We start from the raw sequence: 25434 nt of genomic DNA on the forward strand, positions 1-25434 counted from the left end.
AGATGCTTCAGCTCTATGAGATGCTTCACCTCAAAGAGGCGATTGTCTTCCTCCACCCGCCTCTCCTCTGAGGCACTTCTCCATAAGGCACTTTTCTTCCTCCACCCGCTTCTCCTCTATGAGGCGTTTCTCCTTCATGAGGAGCTTGTCTTCCTTGACCCGCTTAGCTTCTGAGGCGCTTCTCCTCATCGACACACTTAACAATGGCGAGATGCTTCTCCACCTCCAGATGCTTCTCCTCGAGATGCTTCACCTCACGAAGGCGCTTTTCCTCCATGAAGCGCGTTTCCTCAAGAAGGCGCTTTTCCATGACGCATTTCACGTCATTGAGGATCTTGTTTCGAAGGCACTTCTGCTCTGTGAGGTGCTTCACATTGGCGAGGCGCTTCACCTCAATGGGGCGCTTCTCTTCCATGATGCGCTCCTCCGCAAAGCGCTTCTCCTTGAGATGCTTCTCCTGGAGATGCTTCACTTCTGCGAGGTACTTCACTCTGGAGAGACGCTTCTCCTCCATGAAGCGCTTCTCAATGAAGCGCTTCTCCTCAATGAAGCGCTTCTCCTCAATGAAGCGCTTCTCCTCCATGAAGCGCTTCTCCTCCATGAAGCGCTTCTCCTCAATGACGCGCTTTTCCATGAGGTGGTTCTTGAGGAGATTGTCTGGAAGGCATTTCTCCTCTGGGATGTGCGTCACCCTGGCAAGGCGCTTCATCTCAATGAGGTGGTCCTCTTCCATGGTGCGTTTCTCCTTCGCAAGGTGCTTGTTCTCCTGGAGACGCTTCACCCCGCTGAAGTTCTTCACCTCCCCAATGCTCCTCTGTTCACGCGAAGAAAAGCACAGGACCATTCAGACATGCACACGCAGGACAAAATTCATACTCCCAGGCACACAAACATGGACGGGCACATACACAAACAAAAATGCATGCTCGCACATCTATGTACGAATGCAAACATGAACATTTACTAATGCAAACATGCTAGAACACGTGAATATACACCACGTAATGTTATAAAAAATACATGTTACATCATATATTCTCACAAGTTCCATAAACGTACTTAAGGCTGTGATAGTCTGCGACGAGTTCATGGCCATTGTTGGCAACAATTATTACGGGCAAAAAAATGTCCACAATGTTCGATTGTAAAGATCTGGAAGCCCATAATCTGGACAAATTTTACTGCAGCATCGATAGGCAACTGGAATGGCAACTTCCAATCAGCTCACAGACGGAATTCATGAGATTGCATGATATCATTCTGTCTTCATTGGCTAAATAAATAGCAACTTGAAGTGCTTGCACGAGTGGGATATGGCAGCACGTGATGGTGGAGAGATGGAGTGATGGTGTCGGGAGATGGTGTTGTGATATGGAGGTGAAATTGTGGAATGTTCTGGAGAGATGGTGTCTTGTGATGGTATAGACGCATTATGAGGCGCTATGATGGTCTATTGAGTTGGTGGTGGTGTGATGAGAAAGGTGACGTGGAGAGATGGTGTGGTGATGTTTTGGTGCAATGGTGTGGTGAAATGGTGTGCTAGTGTGGAGTGAATATGGTGTGTTTGACCCCCATAAGATCCCATAGCCACCTTTGGGGAGCGATGCTCGTAGCTTTGGCCTGGGAAAGGGTCCACTTCATCCATAATGTCCCCCCACGTGGTCGACTGGCGCCACGACTCCCGGTCTATGGAGAACAGAAAATGCATTCAAAGGACGAGTAATGAATTAGAGAACGAAGCACATGAAGATTCACAGAACTAATTCTGAGGTCCCTGTAATTACCTCTGACCACACAACAGGACCTGCTATTGAGAAATATTCATCACATGGCAGTAAAACTTTACGCGTCATATTTTTGTAAGCATGTTGAGATCATCAATTTCATAAACTTGAGACCCCCATTTAAACAAATATGGCTGAAACTCAGATCTAGAATGAGCCAAATTATTTTACTTTCAGGAATTAAATAGTTAAAAAATATTCTCAAAATCAAACAAGTAAAGCTCGATTTATCATTCCCCATTGACGTCCTTATCGATTGAAGCTATTCGTCCTGAAGTGAAAGCCATCAAACACAGGAACAACGAAAGTGAAATCCACATACATCCTGAAACCGATCATCTGCAGTAGTTATTATTAAACAATGAGGAAAATGAAGGAATTTTAAAATATATATTGGGCAAAGATGTGATCAGTCTTTTCCAACTTTAGCTCAACAAAACCACGAGAGTAAAATCAGGAATTGAACCACCTCACAACCACTGCACATCACACCACATCAACAAGTAATCCGATAGGACTACGAAGCACCACCTTAACGTGACGGAGTCTGGAATAAACAAGACAGCACGCTCACATCATTTGCTGTGAGGAAATTACAACACATTCCACCTACCATGAGCACCAGCCATTTAACAGCCCCGATGATCCAATTACTAGAACATAAAAGGAATGCTTTCATTGGAACACGTTAAAAAGCATTCACAACATCACTCTAGCAGGGGTTACTGGAAATCACTGGAAAAATATTTAAGATACACGAATATACACAGTGCAACAGTACTCAATACATTTGACTCTCCAGCCACTCCACTACATCCAGCCATCTCTCAGGATCAAAACTGCATGGGATCAAAAGAAGAATTGTCGTCAGGACTCATTACATCCAATACATTCAGCCATCTCTCAGGATCCACCAGCATCGGTTCGAAAAGTGATTTTTTTTCAGGACTCATTGCAGCACTTTGCATTTCACCTTTTGATTTCACTTCCCTATCATTGGAGATCTTCTGATGCTTGTTTCGGGGTGATGACCGTGAACTTGTCCTCTACCTCGTAGAGCATTTGAATTGCTTCTCACCCAAGTGTGTTTTCTGGTGAGTGTGAAGATTTGATTTCCATGCAAATGCCTTCCCGCACACAGCGCAATTGAATGGCGTTTCACCCGTGTGTGTTTTCTGGTGACTTTGAAGATTTTGTTTCAGTGAAAATGCCTTCCCACCCACAGAGCAATTGAATGGCTTCTCACCCGAGTGTGTTTTTTGGTGATTGTTGAGTGTTGCCGACTGTGAAAATGCCTTCCCACAAAGAGAGCACTTGAATGGCTTCTCACCCGTGTGTGTTTTCTAGTGAATGTGAAGATTTGATTTAAGTGAAAATGCCTTCCCACAAAGAGAGCATTTGAATGGCTTCTCACCCGTGTGTGTTTTCTGGTGACAGTGAAGATGTGATTCCCGTGCAAATGCCTTACCACACAGAACAATTGAATGGTTTCTCGCCCGTGTGTTTTGTGGTGTCTGTTAAGAGTTTATTTCTCTACAAATGCCTTCCTGCACACCGATCAATTGAACGGCTTATCATCCGAATGTGTTTTCTTGTGAGTGTTAAGATTTGCTTTCTGTGAAAATTCCTTCTCACACACAGCAATTGAATGGCTTCTCACCCCAGTGTGTTTCTTGGTGATAGTGAAGATGTGATTCCCGTGCAAATGCCTTCCCACACACAGAACAATTAAATGGATTCTCGCCCGAGTCTGTTTTTGGTGACAGTGAAGATGTGATTTCCGTGCAAATGCCTTTCCACACATCGAGCTATTGAATGGCTTCTCGTCCGTGTGTGCGTGTTACTGTGGAGAGTTCATCTGCTCCATGTGACTGATTCATCAGAGCAGAGTAACAGTCTTGGGTGTTGTTGAGTTAAAGGCGCCCTCTAAGCTGTGTGGATGTCTGGCTCAAATCGCCAATAAGCAAACTCTCACTAACGTCTAACCGAGACAGTAACGCCCCGTAAGTCGAACTACACACGCGATTACAGTTTATCCACTAACAAAGACACTTGTTGATGCACGGCGTATCGATGTCCCTGTAACCCGTCTGAAGAGATCGCCACGAACTCTCCCGAAGCGAAGTCGCCAACCAGTCGCCAAGCAATCGTGCTCGCCAGGCTGGGTCTCGTGGAAGAAGGGTGATCTGCAGAGCGAGGAGTTGCGCGTCTATCCTCAGTGAAATCCCTCTCGAAATGGTCTTGAAGTCTGATTTTATGCATCTTATAACTTCCCTCTAGCATCCAAATTATTTGTTCTCGACTTGGCCTATCATGGACTTTGCATTCAATTGTTAATTCTTACATTAACAATCTGCATATCTAGCAACAGCTTAGCTAATCTGGCCATTGTAATTAAACCTTAATACGTATGTACATCTCACTGCATAATTGTACGCTTCCGTTTGAATAAAGATCTACATCTCCAAGTCCGTGCTTCCTGTGAATTTGCTAATATTCACCCGGCTATGTCCTCTAAACTGCTGCAAGTTTAGAGGATTAAACAACGACATACAGTCTAAAGAATACAACTGATGTCCAGTTTGATTTGGACTAAGAGGTCAAATTTATACTGTACTTGCTTTGTTTCATAAATACATAGAAGTGCACTCGTGTTAAGCGGGTGTTTCTAGAAAACGAGGTTATGTTATAATTTCCGTTATAAACTTTGAATAATCATCTGAATGGTTTAGTTTGTAAGCGTGGTTTAACATGACATACCACAAAAAAAATCAATCATCACCATTTAGTCTTCAGTGTGTATGTATACTCTTGTGTATGTGTTAAATATTTTGCACGTGTTTTATATTTTGGACGTGTTTTTGTTTTGGTAATTGCATTGAATATGGAGGGGTTACCAGCACCTTGCACCCGTCCAGACACCTTGTGGGCCTCTGTGGTGGCTACGAGACGTCCCTCCAGGACATTGCTCTTATCCTTCACAGCGTTACCGACCCGGAACGCCGATGAGGTTGAAGGCTGTTTATACAGAAATGTATTCGTGGCAGGGGAATGCCAAAAAAACATGGAGTGGCTATTCTTCTGGAAAAAAGAACCGTATACGTATGTGTGTGTAAATGTTTGCAGGTACAATCGTGCGTTTTCGCAGTGGAACGCAATCCTTGTGTATGTACACTGCTGTGTATGTACACTGCGTTGTATGTCTGTATGTATGTACACCGCTGTATATGCACACTCGTGTGTGAATGCACACCGCTGTATATATACAGTCGTGTTTGGATGCACATTAGTGCGCGCATGTCTACTTGTCCGTGTTTTTTCAAGGAAGGAAATGGTAGCAATAATGTACGATCAGTCATCTTTAAAAACAAATCAGGTCTTCATTGATCTGCAACAATATTAACGTTAAAACTCGCGTAAAAATCTTTATTAATTCGTTTTTCAAACAGTTAAGGAACTAGGAAAATTATTTCACTTTCAGAGGTCTCGTGGGCCGCTGTGGTGGCTACGAGACTTCCCTCCAGGACATTGCTCACATCCACCGCAGCGTTACCGTCCGTCACCGCCGATGAGGTAGCGGATTCTTTTCACGGAACTTTACTCGTGGATGGGGAATGCCAAACAACAGGGGGCTCTTCTTCTGAGAAAAAAAAAACGAATCAAGGGGGCGTGGGAGCGTGGCGTAAGGTGTGGAAAGCGCTAAGCCCCAGGCTACCGTGGGCACACCTCCCAATCAACGGGAGGCGAGGAGTGGTGGTTGCTCATGCATCCACCGAAGATGCATATAAGTCGAGTTAGATTCCTTCTCTGACCTCCTACATTATAATCCCACTATACTCGGATGTATGCATATGTATATATATATATATATTTGCGGACCTAGGGACGGATATGCGTACTGGGGGTGCGGGATTAGAATTGCACTATAATTATTAGGATCGCATTGTGGCCGCATTGTAATTTGCTGAATGTGCAATTTCAATGGATTGGAATAGCTATTTACAGTATTTATTAACAATTAACCGCACAATCCTAATCAAAACTTGTTGAGCATATTTATTTTATATTTATTGTGCCATTCAAATCCCGCAGCCCGCAGTTCGCATATATATACATACACAATGCATTAATTCGAGCACAGTGTGATTCTATTACGGGATATTATGAAAGGTATATGACTAATCGGTCTTGCCTGCATCCCTGCAATGATGTTCACCTTCGGGGTAGGCATGAGCAACCACCACTCCTCGCCTGGGGCATACAGCTTCCCACAGCTCACCGCCACAGTCCCATGCCCCTTCATTATTTTGTTCAGAAGAGCCACTCTCCCTGTTGTTTGGCATTCCCCTGCCACGAGTAAAGTTCTGTAAAAACAACCCCCTACCGCATCGGCGGACGGTAAAGCTGTGGTAACTGTGAGCAATGTCCCAGAGGGAATGCTCATAGCAATCCCAGCGGCCCTCGAGGTCTCCGACTGTTGCGAGGGGCTGGTTACCCCTCCACATTCAATGCACTTACCGTGAAAACACGTGGAAAATGTGTCAACACATTCGTACACACAGCACTGTAATACACAAAGGTCTAAATACACACGAGACTTTCTGCTATAGACTGAAATGCGATCATGGCTGCGTTACAATATAATAAACAACGCTTACAAACGATACCATCCACCGCAATTGTAACAATTTTTTTGATCAAATATAACAATTCACCTTCGTTGTCTAGACTCACCCAGATCAACAAAGGTCCTTAAACATATTCATAAAACCACATCAACACGATATGAAACATGCACCTCTTAGTATAAGTATATCTCGATCAACAATATATTATACTGTATTTCACAGGTAAGGCCGATAACTTGATCCCAGTTTACAGGCCATTGGAAATGTGCAAAATCCTACTTCGGCTTAAGCACAATGGCCACATGAGATTAGGTTTGTTAGATATGAGGAGCGTTACATGCGAGAATAACAATTGAATGCAAGGAAGTGTATGAAGCAAATGTAAATGATTCTAGAGAGATTTCATAAATGGGAAGAATAATCTCAACCAGTGTGCCGTAGCAAATGCAAACAAATGGAATTAAATAAACTAAACTAATGTCTTCACTACACTCATTAAACATGTGGCCACTATTTAAAATAGTATTAATAATTCCAAGCTTTTGGGGTGGAAACAGAAGGAATTAGAATTGAATGCGTTTTTTTTCAAAAGTATAACGTAATTCAGGGCATCGTGTGTGTATGTACAAAGCGGTGTGAATGCACATTTGTGTATGTATCTACACCACTGCGCATGCCCACTCGTGTGTGGGTGTGTGTACATGGGAGTGTATACTCGTGTATTGTTATAATTTTGTGTCGTACAAAGAATTGAGGGCAACGTGGTAATGAATGCGGCACCACAACAGGGAACTACAGGGATGCGACTCCCCGCTCGTGGTGCTAAATGAATGAAAACAGCGCCACTGAGCAGACAGAGCCCCGCCCCTACAGCTCGTGAGTGTGACGTAGTGAGTGTGACCAGCGGACTGCCACGATGCTGCCAGGTAAGGGTAAACTTGTGTGATGGAGATGCTTCACCTGAAACTCGCCTCCACACGTGTTCGCTATGAACATTGTAGCAATAAGGGACGATCAGTCATCTTTAACATATCAGGTCTTTATTGTTCTGCAAGTATATTAACGTTAAAACTCGTAGAAACACATGCACACTCGTGTGTGAATGTCTCCTCGTCCGTGTTTTTTAAAGGAAGGATATGGTTGCAATAACGTATGATCAGTCATCTTTAAAAACAAAGCAGATCTTTATTAATCTGCAAGCATTTTAAAGTTAAAACTCGCACCTATCCATCACCACCACCCATCAAATTAACACAGCTATAAATATAGATATGTAAATTGACACAAACATAACAGACACACAAATAAACAATCTCTTTCACGACTTAATAATAACATAGTCCATATTGTCCGTGCCAGGCTAGGTGCACACAGACAAATCCATTGCACAATAATTTACATGTAACTCAAATTCACACTTAGTACTACCACCTCACTCACTTAAACATAACTACATAGATTAAGAAAACCATTAATTTAATAGTAAATAAACCAACAAGATGGTGTTTATACGCTTGCAATTTAATGAATGGAATACAAGTTCATAATTCAAATTATACAAACATAAAAAATAATGAATATGAAGCCTGAGGCCGAGGTGTATGGCAGGCCTAACGGCCAGGCCTCCCTTCTGTCCTCGTCGCAGGAATGGCGACATCAAAGAGCACAAAGCAAGGGTGCAAATGTTGAATTTCTGTAGCGTAATTTAGACTGATTAGAGACTACAAACACTACGTACACGATGTAAACACAGCTACACAACGCACACACACTCGCCACACTTTCTCGACAAAACACGAACTGAACACTCTCACTCTGCCACACACTCTGCCACACTCTCTCTTTCTCACTAACTCAATGTCTATCACTAACTCACTGTCTCTCACTACGTCACTGTCTCTCACTAAGTCACTGTCTCTCACTAACTCACTGTCTCTCACTAACTCTCACTAACTCACTGTCTCTCACTAACTCACTGTCTCTCACTCACTCACTGTCTCTCACTAACTCACTGTCTCTCACTAACTCACTGTCTCTCACTAACTCACTGTCTCTCACTAACTCACTGTCTCATTCTATCACACTCACTGACTCACTCTGCCACACTCACTCAAGCTCTAACGCACTCAATCTCACACACACTTATTCACTCACACCCACTCAATCAATCTCTCACCCACTCACTCAATCTCTCACCCACTCACCCACTCGCTAATCTCTCACCCACTCACCCACTCACTCACCCACTCACCCACCCATTCACTCACCCACTCACCCACCCACTCACTCACCCACTCACCCACTCACTCAATCTCTCACCCACTCACCCACCCACTCACTCATTCTCTCACCTAATCACTCACTCAATCTCTCACCCACACACTCAATCTCTCACCCACCCACTCACCCATTCACTCACCCACTCACCCATTCACTCACCCACTCACTCACCCACTCACCCATTCACTCACCCACTCACCCATTCACTCACCCACCCACTCACCCATTCACTCACCCACTCACCCATTCACTCACCCACTCACTCACCCACTCACCCATTCACTCACCCATTCACTCACCCACTCACTCACCCACTCACCCATTCACTCACCCACTCACCCATTCACTCACCCACCCACTCACTCAATCTCTCACCCACTCACCCATTCACTCACCCACTCACCCACCCACCCACTCACTCACCCACTCACTCACTCACCACTCACCCACCCACTCACCCATTCACTCAATCTCTCACCCACCCACGCACCCACTCACTCAATCTCTCACCCACTCACCTAATCTCTCACCCACTCACCTAATCTCTCACCCACTCACCCATTCACTCACTCACCCACCCTCTCACCCACTCACTCAATCTCTCACCCACTCACCCATTCACTCACCCTCGCTGTGTAGACCACGGAGTCTGAAGTCGAACCCAAGCCCTGCTGTTTCCGGTCCCGCGCACAACCAGCACTGCACCACGTGATGCGCCAGCCGGGATCGTGGGGGGCGGAGCCTCGCCCTAGTGACGTCACCTCTGTTACGTCACAGCCACGCCTCCACCCACAGTCGAGAGGAATGCACACGAGGGAGCAGCAGAAGAAGCCTTTTGAGAGCGAATCCTCAACGAGGTGAGCGACCCTGTTGATTTTACATTTCGACCACAAACTAAAGCTTCATTACTTTTATATGTTCATAATTCAATTTTCAGCAATCAAATTAGAAAAAAACGCCACTTTTTTCAAATTTTCTTGCTGTGGATTTCACACCTGATGACGATTGCTTGTGTTGCAGTCGAAACGTCGTGATAATTTTATTGTTTTATATTTTTATTATTTTATTGTTTCCCTTCTATGTGACTTCACTGAAAGAACCAAGAATATGAATCCCTGCAGTCACGAAAGCTTTAATTAAAAATTCTAATTAGAACTGTTAGATAGGATACTTGGCATTCTCTGAAATGTTGCTGTTACTGTCGTTGTTTAGACCCCAAGCGAGTCAGCATTTAAAACAAGCTTAACTAATCCGTTTAAATCTCATAGAATATTAATAACATGTATACAATTATTGTGTTCTGATTGCTGGTACAATTGTGCCCTACATTACATGTATTGAATGTTATTCAACATATGAGGAGGAGTCTGCCTTTAAGTTCAGACCCTAGCCACTGCCATAGTTGCCTCCAATCTGTGATGTCACAGCCACATGGGTGGTACCTCTGACATCAAGTGACCTACGACGTCATGCTCGTATTATAACAAATAATTAAAGTATGGTCATATGACCCTAATGACCCACAAGGCATATGGGTCCTCTATCAAGCAGTCGATTAATACAAATGGGCTGTACATGAACATGCATGTCGGGATTAGAGGTGAAATATCATTGTTAAGTCTGGTGATTATGTTTAATGGAATAGGCAGTTGGAATAAACATGTTCGTGTGGGTGGATGAGTGAGTGATCGGGCGCACACATGAGTGGGAAAACAAGCGAGTGAGTGGGCTTTTAAAGCAACAGTCACGATAGTCTTCTTGATTCTATCGGTAAAGTCACGTAGAAAGAAAATAATAAAATGATAAAAATAAAACATAATAAAATACAATGCTCACGACGTTTCGGCCACAACGCAAGCAGCCGTCCTCAGGTGAAGAATAGGGCTGTCGAAAAGACAGCGTCTGAATGAACACCACCAAGCTTGGCAGCGTATATTTAAGCTGGGTTAGAGTGGGAAGGGCGCCTTGACAAAGGTATTTGCATATCAACAGATGAATTTAGCATATTTATGGAAAATGTATATATGGGATTAGTCACTACTTGTGAAATGCGTAGGAGGTGGGGGGGGGGGGGTCTCAAAGTCATATTATGCCATTGCATTATGTAGGATTAGCAGCAACAACAAAAGTCACGATAGTGTTTTAGTTTTGAAGCTTTCGTGACTGCAAGGATTCATACTCTTAGGTTTTTTTTCGGTAAAGTCACGTAGGGAAAAAAAAATTAGCTTTTACAATATTTATAATAATATGAATAAAAAAGAATAACTCACGACGTTTCGGAGGCAACACAAGCTTCCTTCATCAGGTGTAAAAAGGCACAGCAAAATAACTGTAGAATAACTGTAACATAACTGTAGTTATTTTGCCTTTTTACACCTAACTACAGTTATTTTGCTGTGCCTTTTTACACCTGATGAAGGAAGCTTGTGTTGCCTCCGAAACGTCGTGATATATTATTTTATTTCTATTATTATTTATATTTTTATCATTAATTATTTTTATTATTTATCTATTTTTACCTACGTGACTTTACCGAAAAAAACCTAAGAGTATAGTCACGATAGTGATTGGATTGATACAATGAGTGGTCAAATATGTATTAATTAGGAGGATGAGTGATTCAAAAGTTTGCTAAATCTGAGCGTTGTTCCAACCTCCCCAGGCCATCCAACTTCAAACAAAATCTACTCGTTCCCAACAACATGGACAGACAAATCACGTGGGCTGAGATCTTGGATGAATATGAGGGTAAGTCCCAGATACCTGCATCACATGGATTATATGCGGAGGAGGAGACTCCTTGATGAATTACTTTTCGTAGACATGGCTTGGTGGTAATGGGAAGACGTAATGATCGAGTGTGGCAAAGAGGATGGGTTTATATTTGAGTTGTTGCCATCTTTGTTCAAACTGGGGTCTCAAGCTTATGTAATTTACGATCTCTCCGCCCCCGCCCCCTCTGTATATTTAAGGCCTCGTCACAGAGACGACCTCTCTCTTTCTGCCAATACGTGTTCTCTCTCTGCGTGTCTTTGTGATGTCTGTCTGCTTGTGTGTCTGTCTATAGTTTTCTGGTTAGATTTTTGTTGCTATTTATTTTATACCTGATGATGATTGCTTGTGTTGCAATCGAAACGTCGTAGTATGCTATTATTTAATTTATTATTTTATCTTTATACGTGACTTAACCTAAAGAACCAAAGAATAATTCCTCCAGTCACGAAAGCTCCAAAATTGAGATTGCCGACAAAAACATGACTTGTAAAGTTTTACTGCCATGTGATGACTATTTTTCAATAGCAGGTCCTGTTGTGTGGTAAGCGGTAATTACTGGGATCTCAAAATTAGTTCTGTGAGACTCCATGTCCTTCGTTCTCTAATTAATAACTCGTACTTTGAATGCATTTTCTGTTCTTCATAGCCCGGGAGTCGGCGTGCCAGTCGACCACGTGGGGGGACGTTATGGATAAGGTGGACCCTTTCCCAGGCCAAAGTTACAAGAATCGCTCCCCAAAGGTGTGTATGGGTTCTAGATTTGAAGCTTTCGTGACTGCAAGGATTCATACTCTTAGTTATTTCGGTAAAGTCACGTAGGTATAAAATGAAATAAAAATTAATAAAAATAAAATAATAAAAATCACGACGTTTCGGAGGCAACACAAGTCTCCGTCCCAGGTGGGACCGTCACAGCTGAATTTGCTGTATCAAGTGAGGCAGGGATTCCAAGATGCAAGTTCTTAAATACAAGTTAAGGAGGGAGGAGGGGGGAGGAGCTTATCAGAATGTGGTAGCCAATGAATGGAACGTATTGGGAGGGGGGGCGGGGCTAAAAGAGAGCACGATGTGTATGGGGTCTGTGGGGTTAAAACACACGACATTCTCTCGACAACGAGCACACCATGTCACCTCACCAGCACACCAAAATATCACGACACCAACTCTCCCCATCACCTTCTCATCACACTACACGACCACCAATTCAATACACCATATTAGAGCCTCATCATGCCTCTATACCATCACAATACACCATCTCTCTAGAACATTCCACTACTTCTCCTCTCCATATCGCAACACCATGTCCCGACACCATCACCGCATCTCTTCACCGTCCCGCTCATGCAGGCACTTGAAGTGGCCATTTATTACCAATGAAGACAGAATGATATCAGGCAGTCACATTAATTATGTCTGTGATTTGATTGGAAGTTACCATTCCAGTTCCAAACTATGGGCGCTGCAGTGAAGTTTGTCCAGAGTTTGGGCTTCCAGATATTTATAATGGGACATTCTGTGAAAACTATTGCCAGTGATGATTATTGCCAACAATTGCTATGAAACCGCCACAATCGAGCAAAGTCTTGAGTGCATGCATGGGGTTTATGGGGATATATGAGGATGTGACATGTATTTTCATTCTATAGGAGTTGGGATATTTAGGGGTTAGTACTACACGTACAATGTGATACAAGTATTGATGGATAAGGCATTGTGTTAACAGCAGGTGATAGTGTATATTCAAGTGTGTACTAAGCAAGTTTGAATGACTGAATGTGGATGGCTGCATCTGTACATACATGTGTGAGTATGTTTTTTTGTTTGGGTTTATGTGCACGTCCACGTTTGCGTGCCTGTGGGTATGAATGTTTTCTTGCATGTGCATGTCTGAATGTTCTTTTGCTTATCTTTGCTTGATCAGAGGATAATTGGGGAGTTGAAGGACGTCAGCGGGATGAAGCATCTCCAGGAAAAGAACCTTAGCAAAGAAAGATGCACCATGGAAGAGGAGCGCCTCTTTGAGGTGCAGCGCATTGCCAGGGCGAAGTGCCGCACAGATGAGAAGTACTTCCGAGACTATCTCCTCAAGAAGCGCCTCATTCAAGTGAAGTACTTCATTGATGAGAAGCATCATCTCGAGATGATGTGTCCTGAGGAGAAGAATCTGGAGGAGGAGGAGAAGTGTCTCGCCAACGTGAAACGCGTCGAGGAGGAGAAGCGCCTTGAGCAGGAGCAGCGCCTTGCCAGCATTGCAACCATCACCACCACCGCTACCGCCGGCAACTCCACCCCCACCCCTGCCACCACCACCGCCACCACCACCACTGCCACCACTGCCACCGCCACCACCACCGCCACCACCACCCCCACTGCCACTGATGCTGTTGCCGCCACTGCCACAAAACCCGCCGCCACCACCACCGCCACCACCGCCACGACCGCCGTCACCACCGCCACCACAGCCACCACCGCCAACGCCACAACTGCCGCCACCGCATCCACCGCCACCACTGCCACTGACGCTGTTGCCGCCACTGCCACAAAACCCTCCGCCACCACTGCCACCTCCACCACTGCCATCACCACCACCGCCGCCACCACCACCACCGCAGTAACCACCACCGCCGCCACCACCGCCGCCACCACCACCGCCACCACCGCCGCCACCGACACCGCCGCCGCCACCACTACCACCGCCGCCACCACCACCACCGCTGCAACCACCACCGCCACCGCATCCACCTCTGACACTCCTGTACAGGGCCCGATTGCTCCAAGCTTTGGAGAAGAGGGCTTCCAAGCAGAGAAGATGGATAAGAAGACAGAGGTGGAACAGGAAGAGGAGAAGGTGGAGGAAGAGGTTGAGGAGGAACAGGAGGAGGGAATGGAGAAGACAGAGAATGGAGAGAAGATGGTGGTGGAGGATGAAGAGGAGGAGATGGAGGACGAGACAAAGCAGGAGGTGGAGGAGGTGCAGGTGGTGGAGGTGGTGATGCAGGGAAAGAAGAGGAAGCGAGGGGGCCTTGCTCGCGTGGCGAGAGCGATCACCTCCCTCCTCCGCCGCGTGCTGCTTTGTGGTGGCATGTCCACCCAGAGCCACTCCTGTAAAGAATAAGGTTCAATACCATTGTTGTTGCTGGCACTTTAAACTTTGTGAAATAAACCCATGATGACACAACATAACGTTGAATTGCTTGCAAGTGTAATAAAGGACTCGTTCACTGGGTCTGTCTCCGTTGTCCTTTATTTGGGTTCTTTACACTTGTCCCACACGGCCCTCGCTCAGAGCCTCCCCGCTTAGCAGCTCGACAGCTGCCTTCGCTCACGTAGCCTTTCGCGCTCCTGCAGCTCCGCTGTGCAGTCCTCCGGATGCTCTCACTGCAGCTCCACCGCTGCTCCCTGTTCCCCCGTGCTCGTCACCGCTGGCCGACGGTGCCGAGTCTTACTGTGTGTGGCGATCTCGCCACTCTCCAACCTCCGCACTGTGTGGCCTCACTCTGTCTCTATTCCCAACACTCTCCCGTTTCTTCCGGTATCTCTCCCTTAAGACCTCATCCCTCTCTCTCACGTGACCTAACTCCTCCCCCCGTGACGTCATATCCGCGAGGCCGTTTATGCCCGCATTACACAAGTATACTACTGTTTGTATGTACATGGATCTGTACTTTTGTGTATGTCCACTCGTGTGTGGGTGTGTGTACATGGGAGTGTATATGTGTACTCGTGTATGATTATGCATTGGAACAAACAAATTGTTTTTATATTGTGTCGTACAAATAATTTAGGGGAAACGTGGTAGGAATGCGCCACCTCAACAGGGAACTACAGGGATGAGACTCCCCGCTCGTGGTGCTAAATGAATGAAAACAGCGCCACTGAGCAGACAGAGCCCCGCCCCTACAGCTCGTGAGTGTAACGTAGTGAGTGTGACCAGCGAACTGCCACGATGCTGCCAGGTAAGGGTAAACTTGTGTGATGGAGATGCTTCACCTGAAACTCGCCTCCACACGTGTTCGCTATGAACATTGTAACAATAAGGGACGATCAGTCATCTTTAACATAGCAGGTCTTTATTGTTCTGCAAGTATATTAGCGTTAAAACTCGTAGAAACACATGCACACTCGTGTGTGAATGTACAACGCTGTATATACAGTCGTGTTTGGATGCACACTCGTGTGTGTATGTCTACTCGTCCGTGTTTTTTTTAAAGGAAAACTATGGTAGCAATAACGTACGATTAGTCATTTTTAAAAACAAATCAGGTCTTTATTAATCTGCAAGAAAGCTCACGTTAATACTCGTATCGAAATCTTTTTTAATACGCATGCTAAAACAGGAAAGGAACTAGGCAAATTATTTCCCAATAGGAATTCAACAGTTAAAATATATTCTTAAAATCAAACACGTAAACGTCGATTTCCCCTTTGATGTCCTTTTAGACTGAAGCCATTCGTCCAAAGTATAAAATTGTTGTCATTCTGAAATCAGTGAACACTTCTGGAACTTAAAGGAAGACATTCATCTGAACACATTTTAGAGCATTCACAACATCACTCTAGCTTGAAGTCCTAGAAATCACCGAAAAAATAGAGAGACACGAATATGACTCTCCAGCCACTCCACTACATAAAGCCATCTCTCAGAATGCAACTGCATGGGGTCGAAAGAGGAATTTCGTTTGGGACTCATGACAACATGTTTGATGATGCCTGTGAAGTGTTGCTGACCGTGAAAATGCTTCCAACACACAGAGCAATCAAACGGTTGTGTTAAAATAATAACACTAGCTTGGAGTAGTGCTGGAAATCACTGATATAATCAATTGCACCTAATAAATTGATCTAACAGAGACACAAACGTGCACATTCCAGGACTTTACCAGAATAATTCAATACTTTGATTATCCAGCAACTCCAGGAGCCATTTCTCATTATCAACCCGCATGGGGTCTAAAGAGGAATTGTCGTCAGGACTCAAAACATCCACGCATCTCTCAGGTTCCACCATGCATAGGTTCGAAAGATGGAATTTTTTTCAGGACTCATTGCAGCATTTTGTTTTTCACCTTTTGATTTCACTTCCCTATCATTGCGGATCTTCTCATGCTTGTTTCGGGGTGATGACCGTGTGAAGATCTGACTTCCTTGCAAATGCCTTCCCACACACAGCGCAATTGAATGGCTTCTCGCCCGTGTGTGTTTTCTGGTGACGATGAAGAATTTTTTTCAGTGAAAATGCCTTCCCACACACAGAGCAATTGAACGGCTTCACGCCCGTGTGTGTATTCTGGTGACTTTGAAGATTTTTTTTCAGTGAAAATGCCTTCCCACAAACAGAGCAATTGAATGGCTTCTCGCCCGTGTGTGTTTTCTGGTGACTGTTAAGAGTTGATTTCCATGCAAATGCCTTCCCACACACAGAGCAATTGAATGGCTTCTCGCCCGTGTGTGTCTTCTGGTGCCTGTGAAGATCTGATTTCCGTGAAAATGACTTCTCACACACAGAACAATTTAACGGCTTTTCACCCGTGTGTGTGTTCTGGTGAGTGTGAAGATTTTGTTTCAGTGAAAATGCCTTCCCACAAAGAGAGCAATTGAACCGCTTCTTGTCAGTGTTAGTGTGGCGCTGTGGAGAGTTTTTCTGCTCCATGTGACTGATTCTTCAGAGCAGAGAAACTGTCGCGGGTGTTGTTGAGAGTTAAAGGCACCCTCTAAGGTGCGTGGATGTGTGGCTTAAATCGCCAAGAAGCAAACTCTTACCAACGTCTAACCGATACACAGTAAGTCGGACTACACACGCGATTACCAGTTTATCCACTAACAAAGACACTTACTTGTTGATGCACGGAGTATCGATGTCCCTGGAACCCGTCTGAAGAGATCGCCACGATCTATCCCGAAGCAAAGTCGCCAACCAGTCGCCAAGCAATCGTGCTCGCCAGGCTGGGTGTCGTGGAAGAAGGGTTATCTGCAGAGCGGGGAGTCGAGCGTTTATGCTCATCAAAATCCCTCTCGAAATGCCCTTGAGGTCTGATTTTAAGCCCTTTATAATTCCGCTCTAGCATCCAAATTCTTTGTTCTCGACTTGGCCTATTATGGAATTTGCATTCAATTGTAAATTTTTACATTAACAATCCGCATATCTAGCAACATAATACGTATGTACATATCACTGAATAATTGTACACTTCCGTTTGAATACGGATGTGCATCTCTATGCATAATTCCATGATTCGTGTTAATTTGCTAATATTCACCCCCCAATGTCCTCTAAACTTCTGCAACTTCTGCAAGTTTAGAGGATGATAAAGTGACATACAGTCTGAAATATCAAAAATTGGTGATCTCGAGATTGATTTAGAATATAGATGTGCAAGTTTATACTGTACTGACTTTGTTTTATAAATATATTTAAGGACAATCGTGTTGAGCGGGGTTCTTCTAGAAAATGAGTGTTTTATATTAAAAATTCTGCCATTTGTTCGCGTAGTCGAACGCAATCCCTTTGTACTTACACTGCTGTGTATGTCCACTCGTGTGTGGGTGTGTGTACATGAGAGTGTATGTGTACTCGTGTATGATTATGTATTGGAACAAACAAATTATTTTTATATTGTGTCGTACAAATAATTGAGGGGCAACGTGGTAGGAATGCGCCACCACAACAGGGAACTACAGGGATGATACTCCCCGCTCGTGGTGCGAAATGAATGAAAACAGCGTAGAAACACATGCACACTCGTGTGTGAATGCACACCGCTGTATATACAGTCGTGTTTGGATGCACACTCGTGTGTGTATGTCTACTCGTCCGTGTTTTTTTAAAGGAAAACTATGGTAGCAATAACGTACGATCAGTCATCTTTAAAAACAGGTCTTTATTAATCTGCAAGAAAGCTCACGTTAATACTCGTATCGAAATCTTTATTAATACGCATGCTCAAACAGGAAAGGAACTAGGCAAATTATTTCCCAATAGGAATTCAACACTTAAAATATATTCTTAAAATCAAACACGTAAACGTCGATTTCCTCTTTGACGTCCTTTTCGACTGAAGCCATTCGTCCAAAGTATAAAATTGTTGTCATTCTGAAATCCGTGAACACTTCTGGAACTTAAAGGAAGACATTCATCTGAACACATTATAGAGCATTCACAACATCACTCTAGCTTGAAGTCCTAGAAATCACCGAAAAATATATATGAGACACGAATACTCCACTACATCAAGCCATATCTCATGATGCAACTGCATGGGGTCGAAAGAGGAATTTCGTTGAGGACTCATGACAACATTTTTACTCTTTGTTTGATGATGCCTGTGAAGTGTTACTGACTGTGAAAATGCTTCCAACACACAGAGCAATCAAACGCTTTTGTTAAAATAATTACACTAGGTTGGAGTAGTGCTGGAAATCACTGATATTATCAATTGCACCTAATACATTGATCTAACAGAGAAACAAACGTGCACATTCCAGGACTTTAACAGAAGTTCTCAGTACTTTGATTATCCAGCCACTCCAGCAGCCATTTCTCATTATCAACCTGCATGGGGTCGAAATAGGAATTGTCGTCAGGGCTCAGTACATCCATGCATCTCTCAGGATCCACCTGCATAGGTTCGAAAGATGCCTTTTTTTCAGGACTCATTGCAGCACTTTGTTTTTCACCTTTTGATTTCACTTCCCTATTTTTGCTGATCTTCTCATGCTTGTTTCGGGGCGATGACCGTGTCATTTCCAACGGAGAACAATTGAATGGATTCTCGCCCTTGTGTGTTTTCTGGTGCCTGTGAAGATATGATTTCCGTGCAAATGCCTTCCAGCACACAGCGCAATTGAATTGCTTCACACCCGAGTGTGTTTTCTGGTGACTGTGAAGATTTGATTTCAGTGAAAATGCCTTCCCACACACAGAGCAATTAAACGGCTTCTCGCCCGTGTGTGTTTTCTGGTGCCTGTGAAGATCTGATTTCTGTGCAAATGCCTTCCTGCACACAGCGCAATTGAATGGCTTCTCACCCGTGTGTGTTTTCTGGTGAGTGTGAAGATTTGATTTCAGTGAAAATGACTTCTCACACACAGAGCAATTGAACGGCTTTTCGCCCGAGTGTGTTTTCTGGTGCCTGTGAAGATCTGATTTCTGTGCAAATGCCTTCCTGCACACAGCGCAATTGAATGGCTTCTCACCCGAGTGTGTTTTCTGGTGACTGTGAAAATGTGATTTCCATGCAAATTCCTTAACACACACAGAGCAATTGAACCGCTTCTTGCCAGTGTGTGCGTGCCGCTGTGGAGAGTTTTTATTCTCCATGTGACTGATTCTTCAGAGCAGAGTAACAGTCGCGGTTGTTGTTGAGAGTTAAAGGCGACCTCTAAGGTGCGTGGATGTCTGGCTTAAATCGCCAAGAAGCAAACTCTTACCAACGTCTAACTGAGACACAGTAACGTCTCCTAAGTCGGACTACACACGCGTTTACCAGTTTATCCACTAACAAAGACACTTACTTGTTGATGCACGGCGTATCGATGTCCCTGTAACCCGTCTGAAGAGATCGCCACGAACTCTCCCGAAGCAAAGTCCCCAACCAGTCGCCAAGCAATCGTGCTCGCCAGGCTGGGTGTCGTGGAAGAAGGGTGATCTGCAGAGCGGGGAGTCGAGCGTCTATGCTCATCAAAATCCCTCTCGAAATGCCCTTGAGCTCTGATTTTAAGCCCTTTATAATTCCGCTCTAGCATCCAAATTCTTTGTTCTCGACTTGGCCTATTATGGAATTTGCATTCAATTGTTAATTTTTACATTAACAATCCGCATATCTAGCAACATAATACGTATGTACATATCACTGAATAATTGTACACTTCCGTTTGAATATGGATGTGCATCTCTATGCATAATTCCATGATTCGTGTTAATTTGCTAATATTCACCCCCACAATGTCCTCTAAACTGCTGCAAGTTTAGAGGATGATAAAGTGACATACAGTCTGAAGTATCAAAATTGGTGATCTCGAGCTTGATTTGGAATAAGATGTGCAAGTTTATACTGTACTGACTTTGTTTTATAAATATATTTAAGTACAATCGTGTTGAGCGGGGTGTTTCTAGAAAACGAGTGTTTTATATTAAAAATTCTGCCATTTGTTCGCGTAGTCGAACGCAATCCCTTTGTACTTACAATGCTGTGTATGTCCACTCGTGTGTGGGTGTGTGTACATGAGAGTGTATGTGTACTCGTGTATGATTATGTATTGGAACAAACAAATTATTTTTATATTGTGTCGTACAAATAATTGAGGGGCAACGTGGTAGGAATGCGCCACCACAACAGGGAACTACAGGGATGATACTCCCCGCTCGTGGTGCGAAATGAATGAAAACAGCGTAGAAACACATGCACACTCGTGTGTGAATGCACACCGCTGTATATACAGTCTTGTTTGGATGCACACTCGTGTGTGTATGTCTACTCGTCCGTGTTTTTTTAAAGGAAAACTATGGTAGCAATAACGTACGATCAGTCATCTTTAAAAACAGGTCTTTATTAATCTGCAAGAAAGCTCACGTTAATACTCGTATCGAAATCTTTATTAATACGCATGCTCAAACAGGAAAGGAACTATCTTCCTGGTTCTTTCGGTAAAGTCACGTAGAAGGGAAGTAATAACATAATAAAAATAAAACATAATAAAACAATTCTCACGACGTTTCCCTTCTACGTGACTTTACCGAAAGAACCAAGAAGATGAATCCCTGCAGTCACGAAAGCTTTAAATCGAAAAGGAAAGGAACTAGGCAAATTTGTTCCCAATAGGAATTCAACAGTTAAAATATATTCTTAAAATCAAACACGTAAACGTCGATTTCCCTTTTGACGTCCTTTTCGACTGAAGCCATTCGTCCTAAGTATAAAGTTGTTGTCATTCTGAAATCCGTGAACACTTCTGGAACTTAAAGGAAGACATTCATCTGAACACATTATAGAGCATTCACAACATCACTCTAGCTTGAAGTCCTAGAAATCACCGAAAAATATATATGAGACACGAATACTCCACTACATCAAGCCATATCTCATGATGCAACTGCATGGGGTCGAAAGAGGAATTTCGTTGAGGACTCATGACAACATTTTTACTCTTTGTTTGATGATGCCTGTGAAGTGTTACTGACTGTGAAAATGCTTCCAACACACAGAGCAATCAAACGGTTTTGTTAAAATAATTACACTAGGTTGGAGTAGTGCTGGAAATCACTGATATTATCAATTGCACCTAATACATTGATCTAACAGAGAAACAAACGTGCACATTCCAGGACTTTAACAGAAGTTCTCAGTACTTTGATTATCCAGCCACTCCAGCAGCCATTTCTCATTATCAACCTGCATGGGGTCGAAATAGGAATTGTCGTCAGGGCTCATTACATCCACTACATCCACGCATCTCTCAGGATCCTCCTGCATAGGTTCGATAGATGCATTTTTTTCAGGACTCATTGCAGCACTTTGTTTTTCACTTTTTGATTTCACTTCCCTATTTTTGCTGATCTTCTCATGCTTGTTTCGGGGTGATGACCGTGTCCTCTCCAACGGAGAACAATTGAATAGCTTCTCGTCCGTGTGTGTTTTCTGGTGATTGTTAAGAGTTGATTTCTGTGAAAATGCCTTCCCACACACAGAACAATTGAATGGATTCTCACCCGTGTGTGTTTTCTGGTGAGTGTGAAGATTTGATTTCTGTGAAAATGACTTCCCACACACAGCGCAATGGAATGGCTTCTCACCCGTGTGTGTTTTTTGGTGACTGTGAAGAGTTGATTTCTGTGAAAATGCCTTCCCACACACAGAGCAACTGAATGGATTCTCACCCGTGTGTGTTTTCTGGTGAGTGTGAAGATTTTGTTTCAGTGAAAATGCCTTCCCACACACAGAGCAACTGAATGGCTTCTCACCTGAGTGTGTTTTCTGGTGAGTGTGAAGATTTTGTTTCAGTGAAAATGCCTTCCCACACACAGAGCAATCGAATGGCTTCTCACCCGAGTGTGTTTTTTGGTGAGTGTGAAGATTTGATTTCTGTGAAAATGACTTCTCACAAACAGAGCAATTGAATGGCTTTTCGCCCGTGTGTGTTTTCTGGTGACGGTTACGATTTGATGAATCTGCAAATGCCTTCCCACAAAGAGAGCAATTGAACCGCTTCTCGCCCGTGTGTGCGTGCCGCTGTGGAGAGTTTTTCCGCTCCATGTGACTGATTCTTCAGAGCAGAGTAACAGTCGCGGGTGTTGTTGAGAGTTAAAGGCGACCTCTAAGGTGCGTGGATGTCTGGCTTAAATCGCCAAGAAGCAAACTCTTACCAACGTCTAACTGAGACACAGTAACGTCTCCTAAGTCGGACTACACACGCGTTTACCAGTTTATCCACTAACAAAGACACTTACTTGTTGATGCACCGCATATCGATGTCCCTGTAACCCGTCTGAAGAGATCGCCACGAACTCTCCCGAAGCGAAGTCGCCAACCAGTCGCCAAGCAATCGTGCTCGCCAGGCTGGGTGTCGTGGAAGAAGGGTTATCTGCAGAGCGGGGAGTCGAGCCTCTATCCTCATCAAAATCCCTCTCGAAATGCCCTTGAGGTCTGATTTTAAGCCCTTTATAATTCTGCTCTAGCATCCAAATTCTTTGTTCTCGACTTGGCCTATTATGGAATTTGCATTCAATTGTTAATTTTACATTACCAATCCGCATATCTAGCAACATAATACGTATGTACATATCACTGAATAATTGTACACTTCCGTTTGAATACGGATGTGCATCTCTATGCATAATTCCATGATTCGTGTTAATTTGCTAATATTCACCCCCACAATGTCCTCTAAACTGCTGCAAGTTTAGAGGATGATAAAGTGACATACAGTCTGAAGTATCAAAATTGGTGATCTCGAGCTTGATTTGGAATAAGATGTGCAAGTTTATACTGTACTGACTTTGTTTTATAAATATATCTAAGGACAATCGTGTTGAGCGGGGTGCTTCTAGAAAATGAGTGTTTTATATTAAAAATTCTGCCATTTGTTCGTGTAGTCGAACGCAATCCCTTTGTACTTACACTGCTGTGTATGTCCACTCGTGTGTGGGTGTGTGTACATGAGAGTGTATGTGTACTCGTGTATGATTATGTATTGCAACAAACAAATTATTTTTATATTGTGTCGTACAAATAATTGAGGGGCAACGTGGTAGGAATGCGCCACCACAACAGGGAACTACAGCGATGAGACTCCCCGCTCGTGGTGCGAAATGAATGAAAACAGCGTAGAAACACATGCACACTCGTGTGTGAATGCACACCGCTGTATATACAGTCGTGTTTGGATGCACACTCGTGTGTGTATGTCTACTCGTCCGTGTTTTTTTAAAGGAAAACTATGGTAGCAATAACGTACGATCAGTCATCTTTAAAAACAGGTCTTTATTATCTGCAAGAAAGCTCACGTTAATACTCGTATCGAAATCTTTATTAATACGCAGGCTCAAACAGGAAAGGAACTAGGCAAATTATTTCCCAATAGGAATTCAACAGTTAAAATATATTCTTAAAATCAAACACGTAAACGTCGATTTCCCCTTTGACGTCCTTTTCGACTGAAGCCATTCGTCCAAAGTATAAAATTGTTGTCATTCTGAAATCAGTGAACACTTCTGGAACTTTAAACGAAGACATTCATCTGAACACATTATAGAGCATTCACAACATCACTCTAGCTTGAAGTCCTAGAAATCACCGAAAACATATATATGAGACACGAATACTCCACTACATCAAGCCATCTCTCAGGATGCAACTGCATGGGGTCGAAAGAGGAATTTCGTTTAGGACTCATGACAACATTTTTACTCTTTGTTTGATGATGCCTGTGAAGTGTTGCTGACCGTGAAAATGCTTCCAACACTCAGAGCAATCAAACAGTTTTGTTAAAATAATTACACTAGCTTGGAGTAGTGCTGGAACTCACTGATATAATCAATTGCACCTAATACATTGATCTAACAGAGACACAAACGTGCACATTCCAGGACTTTAACAGAAGTACTCAATACTTTGATTATCCAGCCACTCCAGCAGCCATTTCTCATTATCAACCTGCATGGGGTCGAAAAAAGAATTGGCGTCAGGGCTCAGTACATCCAGCCATCTCGCAGGATCCAACTGCATGGGGTCGAAAAAGGAATTGTCGTCAGGACTCATTACATCCACTACATCCACGCATCTCTCAGGATCCTCCTGCATAGGTTCGATAGATGCATTTTTTTCAGGACTCATTGCAGCACTTTGTTTTTCACTTTTTGATTTCACTTCCCTATTTTTGCTGATCTTCTCATGCTTGTTTCGGGGTGATGACCGTGTCCTCTCCAACGGAGAACAATTGAATAGCTTCTCGTCCGTGTGTGTTTTCTGGTGATTGTTAAGAGTTGATTTCTGTGAAAATGCCTTCCCACACACAGAACAATTGAATGGATTCTCACCCGTGTGTGTTTTCTGGTGAGTGTGAAGATTTGATTTCTGTGAAAATGACTTCCCACACACAGCGCAATGGAATGGCTTCTCACCCGTGTGTGTTTTTTGGTGACTGTGAAGAGTTGATTTCTGTGAAAATGCCTTCCCACACACAGAGCAACTGAATGGCTTCTCACCTGAGTGTGTTTTCTGGTGAGTGTGAAGATTTTGTTTCAGTGAAAATGCCTTCCCACACACAGAGCAATCGAATGGCTTCTCACCCGAGTGTGTTTTTTGGTGAGTGTGAAGATTTGATTTCTGTGAAAATGACTTCTCACAAACAGAGCAATTGAATGGCTTTTCGCCCGTGTGTGTTTTCTGGTGACGGTTACGATTTGATGAATCTGCAAATGCCTTCCCACAAAGAGAGCAATTGAACCGCTTCTCGCCCGTGTGTGCGTG

General features: G+C 43.7%; 2 protein-coding genes across 2 annotated transcripts in view; both read left to right on the plus strand.

The window, feature by feature from the left end:
• LOC133340093 (uncharacterized) overlaps nt 1-25434 on the plus strand; it is a 149640-nt gene that overhangs the window by 4046 nt on the left and 120160 nt on the right. The gene's annotated exons all lie outside the window — the stretch shown is intronic.
• The window catches only part of LOC133340097 (S phase cyclin A-associated protein in the endoplasmic reticulum-like), a 45941-nt gene continuing 31865 nt past the window's right edge, over nt 11359-25434 (plus strand). Inside the window, exons 1-4 of the mRNA XM_061548160.1 lie at nt 11359-11440; nt 12114-12208; nt 13392-13739; nt 14232-14384. Coding sequence (XP_061404144.1) covers nt 11395-11440; nt 12114-12208; nt 13392-13739; nt 14232-14384 — 642 coding nt within the window. The 5' untranslated portion in view covers nt 11359-11394. The remainder of the gene's footprint in view (nt 11441-12113; nt 12209-13391; nt 13740-14231; nt 14385-25434) is intronic.

This window comes from Lethenteron reissneri, unplaced genomic scaffold (genome assembly GCF_015708825.2).
Source record: "Lethenteron reissneri isolate LAM-NWPU_2019-01 unplaced genomic scaffold, ASM1570882v1 scaffold_74, whole genome shotgun sequence".
In the NCBI taxonomy this organism is placed as follows: Eukaryota; Metazoa; Chordata; class Hyperoartia; order Petromyzontiformes; family Petromyzontidae; genus Lethenteron; species Lethenteron reissneri.